The sequence below is a fragment of the Mercenaria mercenaria genome, chromosome 9, assembly GCF_021730395.1.
Source record: "Mercenaria mercenaria strain notata chromosome 9, MADL_Memer_1, whole genome shotgun sequence".
Taxonomy (NCBI): Eukaryota; Metazoa; Mollusca; class Bivalvia; order Venerida; family Veneridae; genus Mercenaria; species Mercenaria mercenaria.
Genome location: NC_069369.1, coordinates 18,840,643 through 18,858,480, shown reverse-complemented (window position 1 = coordinate 18,858,480; position 17,838 = coordinate 18,840,643). Strand labels below are relative to the sequence as shown.

At 36.2% G+C, this 17,838-nt stretch overlaps 1 protein-coding gene across 1 annotated transcript in view; it reads right to left on the bottom strand.

Annotated features, from left to right (window-relative positions):
* LOC123546617 (MMS19 nucleotide excision repair protein homolog) overlaps positions 1-17,838 on the bottom strand; it is a 65,559-nt gene that overhangs the window by 34,953 nt on the left and 12,768 nt on the right. The window contains exons 7-19 of the mRNA XM_045333049.2: positions 17,259-17,420; positions 16,992-17,069; positions 15,835-15,924; positions 14,851-14,899; positions 9,711-9,865; positions 8,117-8,195; positions 6,741-6,951; positions 5,857-5,954; positions 4,994-5,125; positions 2,817-3,045; positions 2,165-2,297; positions 1,691-1,753; positions 787-919 (exon numbers count right to left, since the gene is read on the bottom strand). Coding sequence (XP_045188984.2) covers positions 787-919; positions 1,691-1,753; positions 2,165-2,297; positions 2,817-3,045; positions 4,994-5,125; positions 5,857-5,954; positions 6,741-6,951; positions 8,117-8,195; positions 9,711-9,865; positions 14,851-14,899; positions 15,835-15,924; positions 16,992-17,069; positions 17,259-17,420 — 1,612 coding nt within the window. The remainder of the gene's footprint in view (positions 1-786; positions 920-1,690; positions 1,754-2,164; positions 2,298-2,816; positions 3,046-4,993; positions 5,126-5,856; positions 5,955-6,740; positions 6,952-8,116; positions 8,196-9,710; positions 9,866-14,850; positions 14,900-15,834; positions 15,925-16,991; positions 17,070-17,258; positions 17,421-17,838) is intronic.

The following is a 17,838-nucleotide window of genomic DNA, read 5'->3' as shown; positions in this document are numbered from 1 at the left end:
TGGTTACTGTTTCGGGTGTGTAATCTTTACAAGTGTATATCACAAAACATGCTAGGTTTATGAAAAGTTGACAAACATTATATAAATTTGGGATTCCGATCTAGATAATGCCACCAAGACATAACTGATGAGAACGATATGCATTTGAGTCGTTAATTATGATGTAGTAAATGCGGTAGCCATTTCCCATGCACAGAATCTACTTCCAGTTTATGCAAACCACAAAAATTTATTCGCAGAAATAAAAAACGCAGAAATAAACTAGGCCCATTTTAGGACAAAACTGCAATCTGTTTGCCCGCAGAATTAATCCGCTATATGGTATGAGAGATTTTCATGCTCGGGTGCTATTAAAACACATTTTTATATATACACGATTCGTGGCAAAGCGTAAACGTATTATGGCCCCAAAACAGAGCATTCAAAAGGAAATGATGTCAACGTGAAAAAACAATGTAGACACTGCATGAAAATTTAATGATGTTGGGAGACAATAAAATCATTTATTTTGTTTTTATGTGTTTTATGCTAGAAAAGCGTTAGCACATGTTCATTATGTGTTATAACATCTTCACAATCCCTAGGGAATTGTCGGTACCCCCGCCCAATGGGACTTGGGCACCGTCCAATCCCTCGGGATTCTGCAGATGTTATTACATGAAAAAAAACATGACATGTGTTATCCCTACATTAAATTCGGCATTAAGTCTATAAAATAAAAGTGACAACAAAACTATAAATTGCAACATTTTTCTGAGAACTTTTTGATGAACCCTATTTACTCACTTTGTTCTTGTTTGTTAAGTAGACCAGCCAGACATTTACAAACATGTACACCTGCCTCGGAGTCTAGTGGCTCACAGACAAGATCTCCTAGCCTGTCTTCTATCTCCTCTATACCCGGTATATCTTTCTGAAACTGAAAAACAAAACATCACCAATGTCATATTTCATTATGGACCTCTTCTTAAAGTAAGGAAATGTTGGTCAATGTTGTCCAGCTAACAGGGAAGCAACCTTACTTTAATGATAATCAAAATCATATTTCTACACCTTGCAAATACTTTTAAAAATATAGTTTTCACCATGTGAAACAAATACATAAAAAAGTCTTGTAAGTTCTAACAGAAAATTTAGTCACTGCATGGTCAATTTAAAATATTTGTTAAAACAGAACATACACATCAAGCAAAATATATACCTAAAACTTTATTCACATTTTCAACCTTGTGTGAAATCAAAATATTCTATATGCTTTAGCTGAAAGTGCAAGGCCTTTATCCTAAGCTTAGAGAGTTCAAATTGTAGGAGTACAATTTCATATCCAGCTCTAAAACCCCTTTCACTGTATAACTACTGGTAAGAAAACAAAAACCACAGTAACTGTGCACAAGTTAATGGCAGACACTTACTCTACAAGTAATGAAAATAATCTGCCAGTACTTTAAGAACATGAGACAATGGAAATCCTTAATACAAATGATAGTACTGTTCAATTTCCTGGTCCAGGCAAAACCAGCTAATGTGTGTGGATATGAATTATTAAATTTCAATGTTTGAATACAACATTAATCAGAATTTACCGTGTCTGTTGGGATTTAATGTCATGGATTATCTCAACCACATAAGCCACAAAAAGTAGTCCCTCCATGAATATTAGTCATTTCGCAGTATATGACATAAAACTTACCTTTGTATGTCCAGCACATATAACTGCAGTAAGAAGACATACAAACACACTATCACAGCTGGCCTGTAACAGAAATGATTTTTGGTATTCAAACTCTATGGTAATAGTTTTTAATAAATGAAAAACTCCTTAATCCTCTATCATTTGAAATATCAGAACGCTGATGGACAAAAACCTTTATGTGTGATTCTACAGTACTCTTATCAGGAAAAAAGTCTGCATGTTAAAAATATGAACCTGAAACTAATAAAATTTTAATGTAGTAAGAAATGTTTTGGTGAAAGTTCACTAATACTTAATTTGTGAGATCCAATATATTTTATTTTGATGTCATTTTATCACAGAACTTTCTCGCTTTTATACTTTGCAAACATAATTAGAAAAACACTGAGCAAGTTTTCACAAGAAATGGTATAAACTGGACAAAAGAATATACAGTCAAGTATTTTGGGTCTTGAATTATTCTATACAAACTTTTAGAGGTGAAAATTCCTCCATGTGAGATTTGAACATTTCCCTATCCTGCACAGAACAACACTGGCATACACTTGATTTACCTCCAGTCAGGAACGTGTTAGTGTAAAGTCCTTGTAAGGTAAGTGCTTGACTGAAACATACAACATAATCCTCGTTCTATTGCATAATATATGTATCAAACAAAATGTATGTGTGTAGAATCACATACACATATGTAATGATTACGGTTTATAATATCAGAACAAATTCATATAAGGAATAACATAACTGTTTCTGTCTTAACTTTGTCAAATGATGACAAATTTCCAGCTTTGGATGGGGAAGGAAGACCCAAGTTCTTCTCTGTGCATTAATTCAGGCTTGAATATGCACCTGGTTAGAACCACAGACCTTCTGTAAGCCAGCTGGATGACTTCCTCAAATGAAAAAGATCTACACCCCAAAGATTTAACAAAAGCAGTGGTGAGGGGCAAGTGATTCAAGCCAGAGAAACCAGTTGCCCATTGACGCCTGCTCTTGGTCTGATTTAAGTCATATCATATATGAGACATTCCAGTTCCAGGTGGAAGACAAGCCTAGTTGTTCATCCAGGTATTTATTCAAAGGGACACTTGACCACTCAGCAAAAATCTAATAACACAATACTTACACAGGATCTAAATGTGCTATAATGTTACGTAGAAATGCTGAAAGGTTCTTCAACAAAGATTCATTAGATAATGCCTTGTACCACCGTGGACAGCGACATCTAGTGACCACCAGTGTATGCACGTGTTCCACACCATGTGATAAGCTTCTTACAGCATCTGGATCTTTGATACTATTCTCTGATATAGTTGACAGACATTTTGACAATGACTGGTACAGGTCCAAGTAATCTGTAAATACAGTAAGAATGATGGTTTCAAATAAGATGTGAATTTTTAGTAGTAAATGAGCATGTTAACTTACTTTTAATGGTACTGGGCAGTCACTGGCACAGTGATAATCAGGTTTTTGTTGCAAATGACATCCCAATTAGTGTTCAGTACTAGGTGATAAACTGAATAAATACTGTACCCAGAAGTATTGATGCATAGGAGGTAATAGACAGCTGCTTAGGGCTCAGCTGCAGAACTGTTCCATCCATTCTACATGTAGGTTGGATTTTTTGCCACTTGCTATATTTAGTAAGAAGCATTTACCTTTTACCTATCTTTTCATTTAGCAAGACAGTTTTTTTATTTCAATAACATCTTATTAAATAAACAAATCACAATACTGGTGATCATTTTATTAACTAGATGTGTGTCCATAGGCCACTCCTGTCACCGTAAATTGTTTCATGACTCGAAGTTAGGCCCTTTTTATGTATATTTTTGACTAAGTCAAGGCCAGAACCTTGCTTTTCTGGAATCTGTACCATTACAAATGTTCCCTGCAAGTAACTGCCAACTTCCCCAGTTGAATCAGAGGTGGAGGACAAATGATTTCAGACAAAATGTCTTCTATCAAATCGTCAAAGAGAACATACACCCCGGCAGAGGATCGAACTTGGGACACCCGAGATCCGTAGATCTGCACTCTCCCTGTTGAGCAGAGCGGGCGGTTTGGGGGTTACAAAGGAGGTGGGGTGTATATTCGGAATGATGTGACATTAAAGAGACAATATAAACACAATAAATTAATAGTAACGTGAATTGTTTTTAGTTTGGTATAAGGAAGAATGAGGACAGGAAGTTAAAAGACTACAAGGTCACCAACAAATCATTTGTGTGAAATTATTTTGAATTACGGCCTGGAGTTTCAGAGATGATTTTTATGTTTTCCAGAAAGAAAAAAGTAGCCCTGCCCCAGGACAGCCACATTTTTTTACCTGTTAATATGGCTTGACATAATTCAATACATACTTTTTTTATTAGAGGGTAACCAGAGGAACAGTGCTGTCAATCATTTTGAAATCCGACAAGCACTTTCAGAGAAGATTTATAAATTTTCCATACAGTCATATAGAGAAAACTAGACCCACCCCTTGGAGGCCATATCTTTAATGAAACAGACTGATCTGAAGGAATTTGGTAGTGGGTCATTATATGTACATTGCTGTGAAATATTTCAATAATTAGGCCAGTTGTTTGAAAGATTTTCAAAGTTTTCCATAAAGTCTTATAGGGAAAACTAGTCCCGATTCCTGGATGCCAGGTTTTTTAATGAACAGAATTATTTGAAGGAATTTGAAAGACAGTCACCTAAGGAAGATTGCTATTTAATCATTTTGAACTTGAGCCAACAGATTAAGAGGAAATTTTCAAACTTTTCTGTATCACCATAGTATTACAGGGAAATTTAGCTCAACCCTCTGGAGGCCAGGTTTCATCATGAAACAGAACAATCTGAAGTAATTTGGAACAGGATTCTTGAGGTATAAGGCTGTGAAGTTAGTTTAAGATCAAGCCAGCACTGTTAGATAGATTTTCAAAAAATTCTGTCCCCTTAGGGCCATCCTTTTTATGGGAATGCAATGATCTGACGAATCACCCAAGGAACATTTCTGAGAAATTATTTCAAAATCAGGCCTGCAGTTTCTCAGGAGGAGATTTTTTAAAGTTTTTCTACCATGGCAACCAGAATTTTGATGGATTACCTGGTTTTGAAAGGAACTAAAAGTGGATCAGCAAAGATCGCTCCAGTGAAATTTGCTTGAAATTGGCTTGAAGGTTTAGTGGCAGATGTTGTTTGAGACAAAATTTTGAGACATACACGGGTATTACAACAGCTTATGAACTAAAATTACATATTTTAATAGAAAACTGCTTTGAATGTAAATTTCACCCATTCTTTTCTTACCTGCATTCATTAACATTTCATACAGGACATCTGTCACCAGCTTGATATTCTCTGCACCACAGGTAATCTCAGAAATAACATCCAAGATCACTGTTCTATCTACAGATCTACCATCACTTGTTTCCATAACCTCTACAAACACATAATAAAACAACTACATGGTCACAGGGCCTACATTATTCTTAGATCAGCTTGAAAAAAATGGATCACTGACAAGTTCCTATAGACAGAACGTCAGTAGTGATGATAGTAAAGGCCTTTTTATAATCTGGACTGCTATGGACTGATGTAGTACAATGAACTTTATCTCACTATACACTGATACCGATTGCTGGAGATCATGGAGGCAGGGAGACAATCTAGTCTATTTTAGGAGGAAAACAGGACAGGCCACTGCTGCTTAAAAATCCTCCAAAAATATGATTTCACGAGTTACACATCAACACTTGTTACATTTAACTATATCTAAGAGCTCATAGTGTAAGGGAAACAACCAATTCTATTCAAGAGCTAATTATCACACTCAGGATTACATGTATATTATTTCCAATACTTCATCAAAGATATATATTCCAATTCACAAATGATTACAGAGGGCATTAACAGTACAGAACACCATATTTTATTCAGATAAATACGTAAACTTTTATTCTGTTCATGGTTTTCAATGTAAATTCTTTGACAAGAAACTAATTTCTAAAAACTACTGCCTAAAATTTAGGATTTGCAAAATATATCTTGCTTCAAGACAGGACAGGCTGTTAGCTATACATTTCAGTTCCTTCATATCTGCCAAACTGAGAAAAACTGACAACATGCAAGTATAATGGGTCTGACAGAACAATAAATTACAAAAAATTTACCCTTTTGTAATTTGGCAAACAGTATCGGAAACACGTCTTTCTGCACCACATCAGAATATGTTGCCAGCAAAAACATTAATGTAGAATTACATTCATGCCTGTAACACAAAACTTTCAGTGTCATCATATATTACGTACAATTATAACTTTAATATGTGAATATTATGAATACTTCAGAGTAACAAATAATGCACAAGTTACTGTTTTCATGATTTGTCAATTAGTAGCAGACACATACCTTTCTGTAACACTACACCTGGATATGTTTCCAGCAAAAGACAGCAAAGTAGTACTCTTACGTTAAAACCTTCAAGAACATACACAGAATTGTTCAAGCAATATTTCTTATGCTTTGAACAATTTCAAAGCAGACTTTAGGTAAGAATTTTGTTTCTAGTCATTTCAAGTGAGGTAAAATGCTGCAAATTATAAATTGTATGCTCAATGCAAAAATGAAATGATGTAATGTGGATTAAAGAACATCCCATTAAAAGCCAAATTTCTGAAAGAAATCTGAATAAGTAATAGCCACCATTTGCTACTGTAAAATCCCTTGCTTACACTACTAGACAAATGAAGTTGAATTTCATCATGCATCAGAGAAGAAGTTATTAAAAGCTAATTGACAAATTTCCAATTAAGGACACTGTCCCATTGTCTACATATTTCTAAAACTTTAAAATCAAGCCTTCAAAGAAAGTCTTCATCCCAAAATTTAAGCACCGTCAATCAGTTCTGGAGCAGAAATGATCTGAATGTGACTAATTTCTTTTGGGCTTTTTTCTTCGAGTAACTTCTGGCACAGAAAGGGCTATAGTCAATGACAGACAAAAACCAACTACTGGTCAACTTAGCCATCTACTCACATCCACAACCTGCCTTACCTAACTTGTTCTTCAAGATTTGTTTCTATGGCTTTGTTGATCAGCTTGGTTGCTATGAAGGATCTCTCTGGGTCTAGCAGACAACCCCTTGGCAAGGAGACTAGTGTGTGAACCCCTCTGATAGCTAACAACTGTATGGAGCACACCTCCATATCTAGGGCCTGGTTGTAGATTAGTAAAACAGAATCTTTGTACAGGGCAAGGATAGGATCTGAAATAAACAGTCAAGTTAAACAAGGTGCTGCAAGGCATTCAAACCACTGCAGCCATAAATGTATTCTGCTTAAACCTTACCCTCCTAAGTAAATTTCTATAATGAACTTGTTCATCTTTTAATTTGGACAGAACCATGAACTGTTAAAAAGTGTAATTACCAAAAACAATACTGACTGAATGGCGAACAGTGCAGATCATGATAAGACTGCATGAATGCGCAGGCTGATCATGATCTACACTGGTCGCAAAGGCAGAATAAATCGTGTCCAGCATGATAAGGGTTAATGAGACACTAGTCCTGGTTTTGCTCTGGTAAAAGACATAAGATTTAATCTGATTTGGGTTTTACACACACCAACTCAGTACAGGTTATATGGAACTACACATGACTAAACATTTTGGCTTCACATCTAAGTTAAATAAATAAGTAAATAAATTAGTTAAATTAGTCTCGCTAAATAAAAATGTGAGATATGGAGTCAAAACCTGCTGGAATCAAGAGATACAAGTGTTCAGTCCTTATTACTTGCGTCTTACAGTCTCACAAGGGTAAGGCAGTGGTTTCAATTGTTTTCATACTAAAGGCAGCTTTATGCTTTCATTACACTCTGCTAAAAATATGTTCTACTTGTCTTTAATACAACAGCAAGATTTCACTGAAATTCATTACTAAGTCTACGATAAAACTGCTCAAAGGATATGTTAAAAGTGTCTTTGCTTTCCAGTCCTCCAGAGTATGTATGTATTTATTTTGGTTCATTGATACAAGGTTGTGTTGGACCTTTCATGAGCTATATTCGAAACTATGTATTTAATCCATATTTTCAAATCTTATCATTAAAACTATGTCAACAAAATTGTATATATTCTCCAAGCAAAAACATGCACTGAACGTTTTTATCAATTAAATGCTTCCCATCCTTGCACTTAACCTTTAGCCTGCTAACTTTCTAAAATGGACTAGTCCATCATTCAATTCGGGCAATACCATTTATTATTCAAAGTGGTGTTCACTAAAAATTTACTGACTAAATAACGAAAACAGTGCAGACCATGATCAGCCTGCACGGATGTCCAGGCTGATCTTGGTGTACACTGGTCGCAAAGGAGGAATCACTTGCTGCCAGCAGACTTAAGGTTAAAGAAGCAAGAAAACTTACTTCTGTCACCAAAACTGAAGTTGGCTGTACAACCTAGAAAACCATTGAGTACCAGTATCACATTGTGTCTTGGTGTAGCCTGAAAAATAAGTAACAAGCCAGATAAAACAAGAGCTGTCACTAATGGTGACAAATGCCCCCGCAGCACCTTGACCTTTGACCTGGTGACCTTGACCTTTGACCTGGTGACCCCAAATTCAGTAGGGATTGTGTACTCAATAAGTACTATCAGCATGTGAAGTTTGAAGGTCCTGTGTGCAGTGGTTCGTGAGTAAAGTGCCTTCATGCAAAAAGTTAACGTTGTGACAAACGAACTAACGAACGGACGGACAGTTGAAAACTAATATGCCTCCCTTTGGGGGCATAAAAAGAGGCATAAAACACAACATTAGGTGCACAACACACTCTATATGACCATCCTCTTTATGTTTAATAACTCTTGGTCAAATACTTCTTGAGATACATTTGGCAGAAACTTTTATGCCCTTAATGCATATTTCTGACTAAGTCAAGGGCAGTAACTCTGGTCTTGCAGAGTGAAATAAAAAAAAACACTCAGGTGCAGAAATCTATATGATGAATGATATTTCCATACAGTTTCATAACTCTAGGTCAAATATTTTTTAAGTTTTAAGATACATGCAACACAAATTTTAAAGCAATAAATGTGTATTTTTCACTTAGTCAAGGACCCTAACTCTGGTCTGGCTGACTGAAATTCCAAACAGAACACCAGGTGCACAACTTCACATGCCATATAGATATCCTGTAGTGTTTTACAACTCTTAAGTCAAATAGTTACGAGATGCAGGCAACACAAACTTTTATGCCCTTTTATGCATATTTTTACTATGTAAAGGCCAGAACTCTGGTTGGCTCAAGTGAAATCTCAAACAAATCCTCCGTGCACAATTTCTTATACTGAATAATATTCCTATGATGTGCATAATCCTATCTCAAATACTTTTTAAAATACATGCGACATAAACTTTTTTGCCATTTTTATACATATTTTTGACTAAATCAAGGGCCATCATTTGGTCTGGCTGTGTGAAATCCAAATTAAAACATCAGGTATACAACTTCACATGCTGAATGACAATCCTAAGCGGTTTGATGACTCTGGGTCAAATACTCTTTGAGATATGTACAACACAAATTCTGACAGACCTTTCAGGGTGCACAAAAATGTTCCTGTCCACTGTCTTTAATTCATTGTGTATACAAAAGGTTGTTATCTTTCAAGCCCAAATATAAGTTTGAAGACTGGTACATTTTGCAGGTAATAAAGAGATACCGTAATATCATTACTGTAGCAGTGAGGCATGTCACTTGGTTTCTGAAATTCTCAAAAACATAATAAAAAATTGTTTTAAAGAGAAAAATTTTGTGCCCCTTATTTTCCCTGCCAAAGAATCCAAGGGAGACTAATATTACACAGCCATAATTATATCTACGCTTACAATTTAAAGTGTACATTTGTTTTGTTTACGTAAAATCTGTATTAGAGCTGAGTATTTACAAGTTCAAAAATTTTGTTTGCATGATTCTTCATCTTGCATGATTCTTCATCACATTGTAAGTGTTCTATTACCTGACTCTGTTTATTATAAGATTCTATCAACAATGGTATAGATGTTCTAACTATATGAGCACAAGCTGTATCTGATCCAGAGGCTGCGGCCTGCAGCAGACGTCCTGTAGATAACATCAACATCAGTTCTGGCTGCAGAAGGTGATTCTTACATTCTGTAACAGAACACACAAGTTATATTATTTTCATGTTGCTTTTCAGTACACTATCTCACAAGTGTAGCATCTGACCATGACATTATGTCTTGCAGCAGATGCCAAATACCAGTTCTGACTGCAGCTGATTATTCTTACATTTACTATATCAGCAAACTACAGTGAAATCATGAATATTCATAGAATTCATTTTTGTGGATTTCACAGTTGCATCAATCCAAAAAATTAACCCATACCATGCTAAATTTTTATAATGAACTTGTCCCTCTTTCAATTTGGAGAGTACCATTAACTGTTAAAATGGGTGCTTACTAAAAAGATACTGACTGAATGGCGAACAGTTTAGATCTTGTTCAGACTGCATGGATGTGCAGGCTGATCATGATCTACAATGGTCGCAAAGGCAGAACCAATCGTGTCCAGCATAAGACTTAGATCCCAAAGAACAAGCAAAATTCCCATCTTCTGCATACCTAACAAGAGCTGTCGGAGGACAGCAACGCTCGACTATTCAACAGCCTTGTCAGTGACAAGTGTGTGAAGTTTCAATCCATTCCAATTAGTGGATACTGAGATATCAGATTACATACAAAAATTTAACCAAAAACTGCTAAGTCGAAAAAGGGGCATAATTTTGAAAAAAAAAAGAGTAGAGTTATGGGACTTGCTTAGTGCATGTCAGATCATGGCAGTGAACAAGTATGTGAAGTTAAAGGGGCATAATTTTGAAAAAAAAAAGTAGAGTTATGGGACTTGCTTAGTGCATGTCAGATCATGACAGTGAACAAGTATGTGAAGTTTCAATCCATTCCCATTAGTAAGTACTGAGATACCAGCTTACATACAAAACCTTAACCAAAAATTTCTAAGTCGAAAAAGGGGCATAATTTTGTAAAAAAGCAAAATAGAGTTATGGAACCTGTGCAATGTAGGTCAGTTCATCACAGTGAATAAGTGTGTGAAGTTTCAATCCATTCCCACAAGTGGTTACTGAGTTACCAGCTTACATACAAAACCTTAACCAAAAATTTCTAAGTAGAAAAAGGGGCATAATTTTGTAAAAAAGCAAAATAGAGTTATGGAAGCTGTGCAATGTAAGTCAGTTCATCACAGTGAATAAGTGTGTGAAGTTTCAATCTATTCCCACAAGTGGTTACTGAGTTACCAGCTTACATACAAAACCTTAACCAAAAATTTCTAAGTAGAAAAAGGGGCATAATTTTGTAATAAAGCAAAATAGAGTTATGGAACCTAAGCAATGTAAGTCAGTTTGTCACAGTGAATAAGTGTGTGAAGTTTCAATCCATTCCCACAAGTGGTTACTGACATACCAGCTTACATACAAAACCTTAACCAAAATCGGGACGCGGACGCCGACGCGGACGCCGACGCATGGGCGAGTCCAATAGCTCTACTATTCTATGAATAGTCGAGCTAAAAATTCATGTCCTTAGGAAATAATAGGGATTATCTAGAATCTTGTATTCGATAATCCTTCTTAAATACATCACTTAGCGGGTGGGTCGGTGCGTTTCGGTAATGGTACGGTACGGTACGGAATTTAGCAATGCCCTAGATACTCTTCAAAGGAGGCGCAATATCCGGGAACTTGCTGGAACAAACCTGGCTTTTCATTTCATAAATGCACCAGGTCACGTCAGATCACACAACTTCCATATTGGTGGAGCAACCTACCTTCACAATGAAGGTGTATCCGATGAAAGAGTTAAGGTCATGGGTCGGTGGAAGTCTGAGACTTTCACTCGATACATCAGGTTAACCCCCTAAGCTCCTTTCCCATTCCACCTTACCTCATTATAATTATATCCTCCTATTTTTCAAGCCATTCAACTTCTAACCGTCCCCAAGTTATTTCAGGTCATCAACGTCTCTGCATAGTGGGGTCCTCAATTGTACATTGGGCTGAACGGGAAGTAAAACAAGGTGACCCACAACTTGGACTCGGGAGTTTGAACATGTCAGTTAAGTGGATAGGACACAGAGGCATCAACATGGATGAGCTAGATAATCTTATGGACTTGATGTTGAAAGAAACGCCAAAGCCACAATTCATAATGATCCATTGTGGCTCTAATGATTTGACATGAGACGGTATCTCAGGTAAAACTCTGATAGAGAAAATCCAGTGTTCCGTCTTGCGGTACCAAGCACTTTTTCGGGACACTACAATAATTTGGTCATCCATCCTTCAGAGACGTTATTGGCATTTCGCACCTCTTGGTGCTGGCAAAAAAATTGAGAAAAAGCATACTAGAGTGAACGCTGCTATCAAGCAATTTATCCGGACCAATGGTGGTAAATACATTAACAATGACAGTCATATCTCAGCTAAAGAAGTGAACTTATTCCATACAGATGGGACACATCTGTCTAATTTGGGGAACTCTATTCTAATCAGTAACTGGAAGGCAGCTTTACACTCCCTATTCAATGAAACCACTGATAACACTATCCAACCACCAAGGTCAGTTAGCCTCTAGGGCCTGTGCTTGACCTTTCAGAAACCAGTGTCAAGTAACATAACTTTGCAGTGAACATTTCTTCATTCTTGTTACCTTACATGTACAAGAACAGTCATACATTTAAACAAGAGCACCGCCTTGCGGGTGCTGACGCTCATCTGATTTTTTTGTGTAATAGAAATATTGTCCTACCCATGATTTTCTCAGTCTAAAAAGGGCCATCATTCTTGCAAAAAGCAGGATAGAGTTATGTTTCTTGATGTACAGTGTCCACTTATGATGGTGAAAAACTGTTGCAAGTTTTAAAGCAATAGCTTTGATAGTTTATGAGAAAAGTTGACTTAAACATAATACTCAACCAAGAAAATGATTTTCTAAGTCCAAAAGGGGCAATAATTATTGCAAAAAGCAGGATGGAGTTATGTTGCTTGCTGTACAGGGTCAGCTTATGATGGTGAACAAGTGTTGCAAGTTTCAAAGCAATAGCTTTGATAGTTTAAGAGAAAAACTTGACCTAAACATAAAACTTAACCAAGAAATCTGTTATTTTCTAAGTCCAAAAGGGGCCATAAATCTTGCAAAAAGCAGGACAGAGTTATGTTTCTTGCTATACAGGGTCAACTTATGATGGTGAACAAGTGTTGCAAGTTTTAAAGCAATAGCTTTGATAGTTTAGGATAAAAGCTGACCTAAACATAAAACTTAACCAAGAAAACTGATTTTCTAAGTCCAAAAGGGGCCATAAATCTTGCAAAAAGCAGGACAGAGTTATGTTTCTTGCTATACAGGGTCAACTTATGATGGTGAACAAGTGTTGCAAGTTTTAAAGCAATAGCTTTGATAGTTTAGGATAAAAGCTGACTTAAACATAAAACTTAACCAAGAAAACTGATTTTCTAAGTCCAAAAGGGGCAATAAATCTTGCAAAAAGCAAGATGGAGTTATGTTTCTTGATGTACAGGGTCTGCTTATGATGGTGAACAAGTATTCCAAGTTTCAAAGCAATAGCTTTGATAGTTTAGGAGAAAAGTTGACCTAAACATAAAACTTAACCAAGAAATCTGATATTTTCTAAGTACATAAGGGGCCATAAATCTTGCAAAAAGCAAGATGGAGTTATGTTTCTTGCTATACAGGGTCAGCTTATGATGGTGAACAAGTATACCAAGTTTCAAAGCAATAGCTTTGATAGTTTAGGAGAAAAGCTGACCTAAACATAAAACTTAACCAGGCAACGCCGACGCAGACGCCGACGCCGACGCCGACGCCGACAACCGCTCAAGTGATGACAATAACTCATCATTTTTTTTCAAAAAATCAGATGAGCTAAAAAGCCTGATAATTTTCTTAACTCACATGTGTGTGTCTGACAGTAAGAAATCAGTGTCAAGTAACAATTTTTAAGTGCACATCCCTATTTTTTTGTTACCTTGCATAAACATGGACAGTTCTGTAGTTTTAAAGGCTTAATTCTTCATAGCTTGCATGATTGTACTTATTATCCTTATCTCTGTTGAAAATTTTATAGTGGGGGAAAATATATCATTTTCTGTGGCGGCCCGGGGAGACGAAGAAGGGGGTTACGGGTACATCAGCCTGGCTCTTTCTCCTGGCCTGACTTGCTTGAAGGCATGCAGGTTCATTGTGTGAATTAGTTTTGTGTGTTATGGTTGGGTGCACTCAAGGGTAACGTTGGCACCCCCCTCCACCTCTATGTATGGAGGGAAGGCCCAGGGCAGGGTTACGTCCGGGACCACAGTACCTCAGGAGTCAGATGTAATCCGGGCTGCTCGCTAACAACCGTCCTCATCAGGGTGTGCAACTGTTGGGACTGACACCAAGGTTTCCAACTTGGGTCACTGACTTGCCAGTGTACCATTAAGGGAAGGCAGTTAGTTGTCTCCCTGGGACTGTATAAAATTTAGGGATTTAGCCCCCGTCTGCAGCCAATATTCCGCCACAAGGTCTTATTATATAGCCCGAATAAAAGTATTGATGTCAAATTATTAGAATCTTGTTTATTTGTTGGTTCTGGTTGCACATGTAAGTGCCTGTGGGACACACTGTGGAAATCAGTCAAATGATTGTCAAGAGTCGGAGTATTGACTTTGTTCACAAGAACTGTATATGTGTATTCTCCTTTTGTCTGGTAGAGAAATCTATGTATAGTGATCCCTCTTTGTCTGTCCCATAATTTTTGGTTTTAATACTAGAAGTATGGAATTCAATTGTTTTAAGCAAAACCACGAAATTGTTTGCCCACGAAATTACAATATTTCATAGTAACCTATAACCATGAGCTACATTGTATCAGAACAAAGCCCCTAAATTAGATTATCAGAATTCCAAACTGTAAGTAAAATTATTATTCTTGCCTTCAAACTGTGGAGTTCAATTCATTTGTTAACTGACAGGTAAAATTTGACCTTACCAGTAAGTAAAGTAGGACATTTCAGCAATTTCAGTTTAATTGTGAGCAGAAGATAACTAGTGATACTATACCTGCAAGAATTTCATCCATAAATCCATCCAGACTTTTCTTCCGGTCACTCTAAAAATACAATTACATAGTGAACAAACACAATTTTAAGTAAATGTTCAAAACATAATTCTTTTAGCTTTAAAAAAAAAAAATCTACTGCTCTTTGTAACAGTATTGAAGTAAATACAGTGTACAAGGGTCAAAACTCAAAGAAAGTATCGGACATGAAAGTCCTAACAACATTTGCATGTGCACTTCATGTTCATGAAATACCCAAAGTTTCATTTAAACTGGACAGAAATTGAAAGAGCTGGGTACACAAGACCGATGGACAGACAAACAGTTATAAACACTACATGCCTATCGGGTCTTTGACAAAGTATCTGAATTTTGCCACATTTTCTATTCGAATATTATATGCAAGTAATATTTTTTCTACTCACAAAATGAAAGAACTTACACTTTCGATCTGATCTGCAATGTATAACTCGCCAATCTATGAAATCCATTTGAAAGAGTCTAACAAATCATATTTGTGCTATCATAAACACTTTCATATCATAAATTTTAAAATAACCCAGTAAAAGTTGTAAACATTATCAAATCAATATTGCTAGGGGTACTTGTCAATCATTGAACAGGTATGCATATAAGACATCAACCAAATGTACACTTCTACTAAGGTACCCTGCATTCCAAACCCAACAGAACATGCTGCAACGGCAGCTATGTTTCAAAGAAAGAGTAGTGACAGAGGATGCCTGTTAAAACTGCATATATGTATCTTTCAAGGAAAAATTTACACTTGCTACACAAATTTGAAATTTTCATGGTATGTGAGCATAAATTTGAACCCTATATGAAAATGACATTCCTTGAGTGAGCTACTGTACCATACATTCCAATTTTGATTCTTAAAATGAAATGACTGAAAACTCTTGCTACAGTAAATTAGTGTACCGAGTAGAACACAGTGACATTTTGGCATTGTAATAATAAGATACCTGTGTAATTCCAGCTGATACTGCCTTCACAAGAGCTTGTAGGGCACTAAGCGCTGCATCTTCTACTGTAGCATCTCCAGATAGAAATACCTGTAACAAAACTAGTAGCTATAATTGTTATATAATGTATCTGCAATGTGTGCAAGGAGTGTAAGTCTATCCATTCAATGTCCAGTCCCATGAACAATTAACTTCAATAATAATAAGTTTCATCACTTAAGATCAAAGCATGATTGATTATGGCACTGTCTAAGAAATAGATTACTTTAAGGTCTGATGATGATTGATCTCTGTAAGACCTGAGAATGATTTATCAATGTATCAATGAGAATGATTGATTACTGTAACTGTAAGGTCTAACGATGATTGATTACAGTAAGGTCTTGAGAATGATTGATTACTGTAAGGTCTAAGAATGAATGATACTGTAAGGTCTTAGGATGCTTGCTCCTGCAGCTTAGATGTTATTTGCATCACTTTTATTCTGTGATTTGACAAAAATAGCATCATCTGCATTGTTGCTTTTGTGTTGTTGGGTGTTCAGTCATACAGACACAATGTATAGCTTATGAAAAATTGAAGGCAATATTGATAAAGATCTTATGTGCTGCAGTATTGCAGACATGGGTCGGCACCTTGGTAAAACTTACAACTATCTAAAAGCCAGCTGTATGGCTTTCTTACATAAAAGCAAAAGTGTGGCTTGAACCTACAAAGGTAAGGAGTCGGTGATGTGAAGTTAACAGCCATAACCAGCCAGCCAAGGAGGCATAGTTTAAAATTTACAACTAGTAGGGTTTTCAGACACTATGCTTTCTGCTGTCTTTTGTGTGGTCCCATTTTCAGTATTTGTGAAAATAAAACTATCACAAATATTATCCAGTCTATAAGAAGCATAGCTTGACTATGCTACATTCATGTCTTTTTAAAAGTTGTTCAGTTTGGGCATGAAATTTTGTAGTTTTGGTCAACACAGTTACTTCATGGGGATAAAAGTTCATGACTTTTTTTTACCTGTTGAAAGATAAAACTACCTGGCATTTAAATTAGTTGTTTGATTCAACCAGGAACTCCCAGAACTTTATTCGCCCTGGAGTATAAATGATTTTACAGTAATGAGTGTCCAATATCTAAATAATTTCATAATAATTTCAAACCTCTTTCTTTATACAGTTGAAGAATGAACTTTGGAATTCGTACAACTTGTCTGCACCATACGTCTCTGCACACATAGCCTGTAAATATAGATTACATCATTTGTAAACTAGAGATATGTACTTAATCACAAAGGTATATAAAGCTGGCTATGGTCTTTGATATCTTTTACTATCATGTTCTCTTCACAAGTTCCTGGTATCTGCTTTACATAGAATGAAACATGTGGCTCTTCATACTACTTTATGGTGTTTTTTGTCAATATTTACCAATGTTTGCAGGGCATCTATTTTTGCACTCTTCAGATCTGAGGTCAGTTTCTCCATCAACAAAGGGAGACAATACTCTGCAAATTTTGGTGATGCAGCTAAACATCTACGTAATCCAAGAATCAAATCCTCCTTTGTTATACCACTGGGATCATTGGCCGGCTGAAATACAAATCAACAACTGCAACAGGCATTACTGGAAATGATTTGTTTTTCACCATCTCACAATTTATTTAACAAAAACTATGTAAATATGAAGAATTAATATTCTGAACAATTTAGAATTGTTCTGTCTCATGCAAGATATATTCACAAAGACCTTCAAGAAATCTACAAAATTCACTAAATTAGAATATAATGAACAAGAAGGTCATGATGGCCCTAGATCGCTCACCTGAGTTTCATAGATTGCTTGAACAATTTTGAAAAGGGACTATGCATGGAAAATATCTGAGAAATGGTTTTGAAATTGGGCCAGTGTTTTCCGACAAGAAGATTCTTTGAAGTATCCACTATATGTATATAAGAAATACTGAGACTAGCCCCTCTGGTGGCAATATTTAAGACAAACTGGAATAAC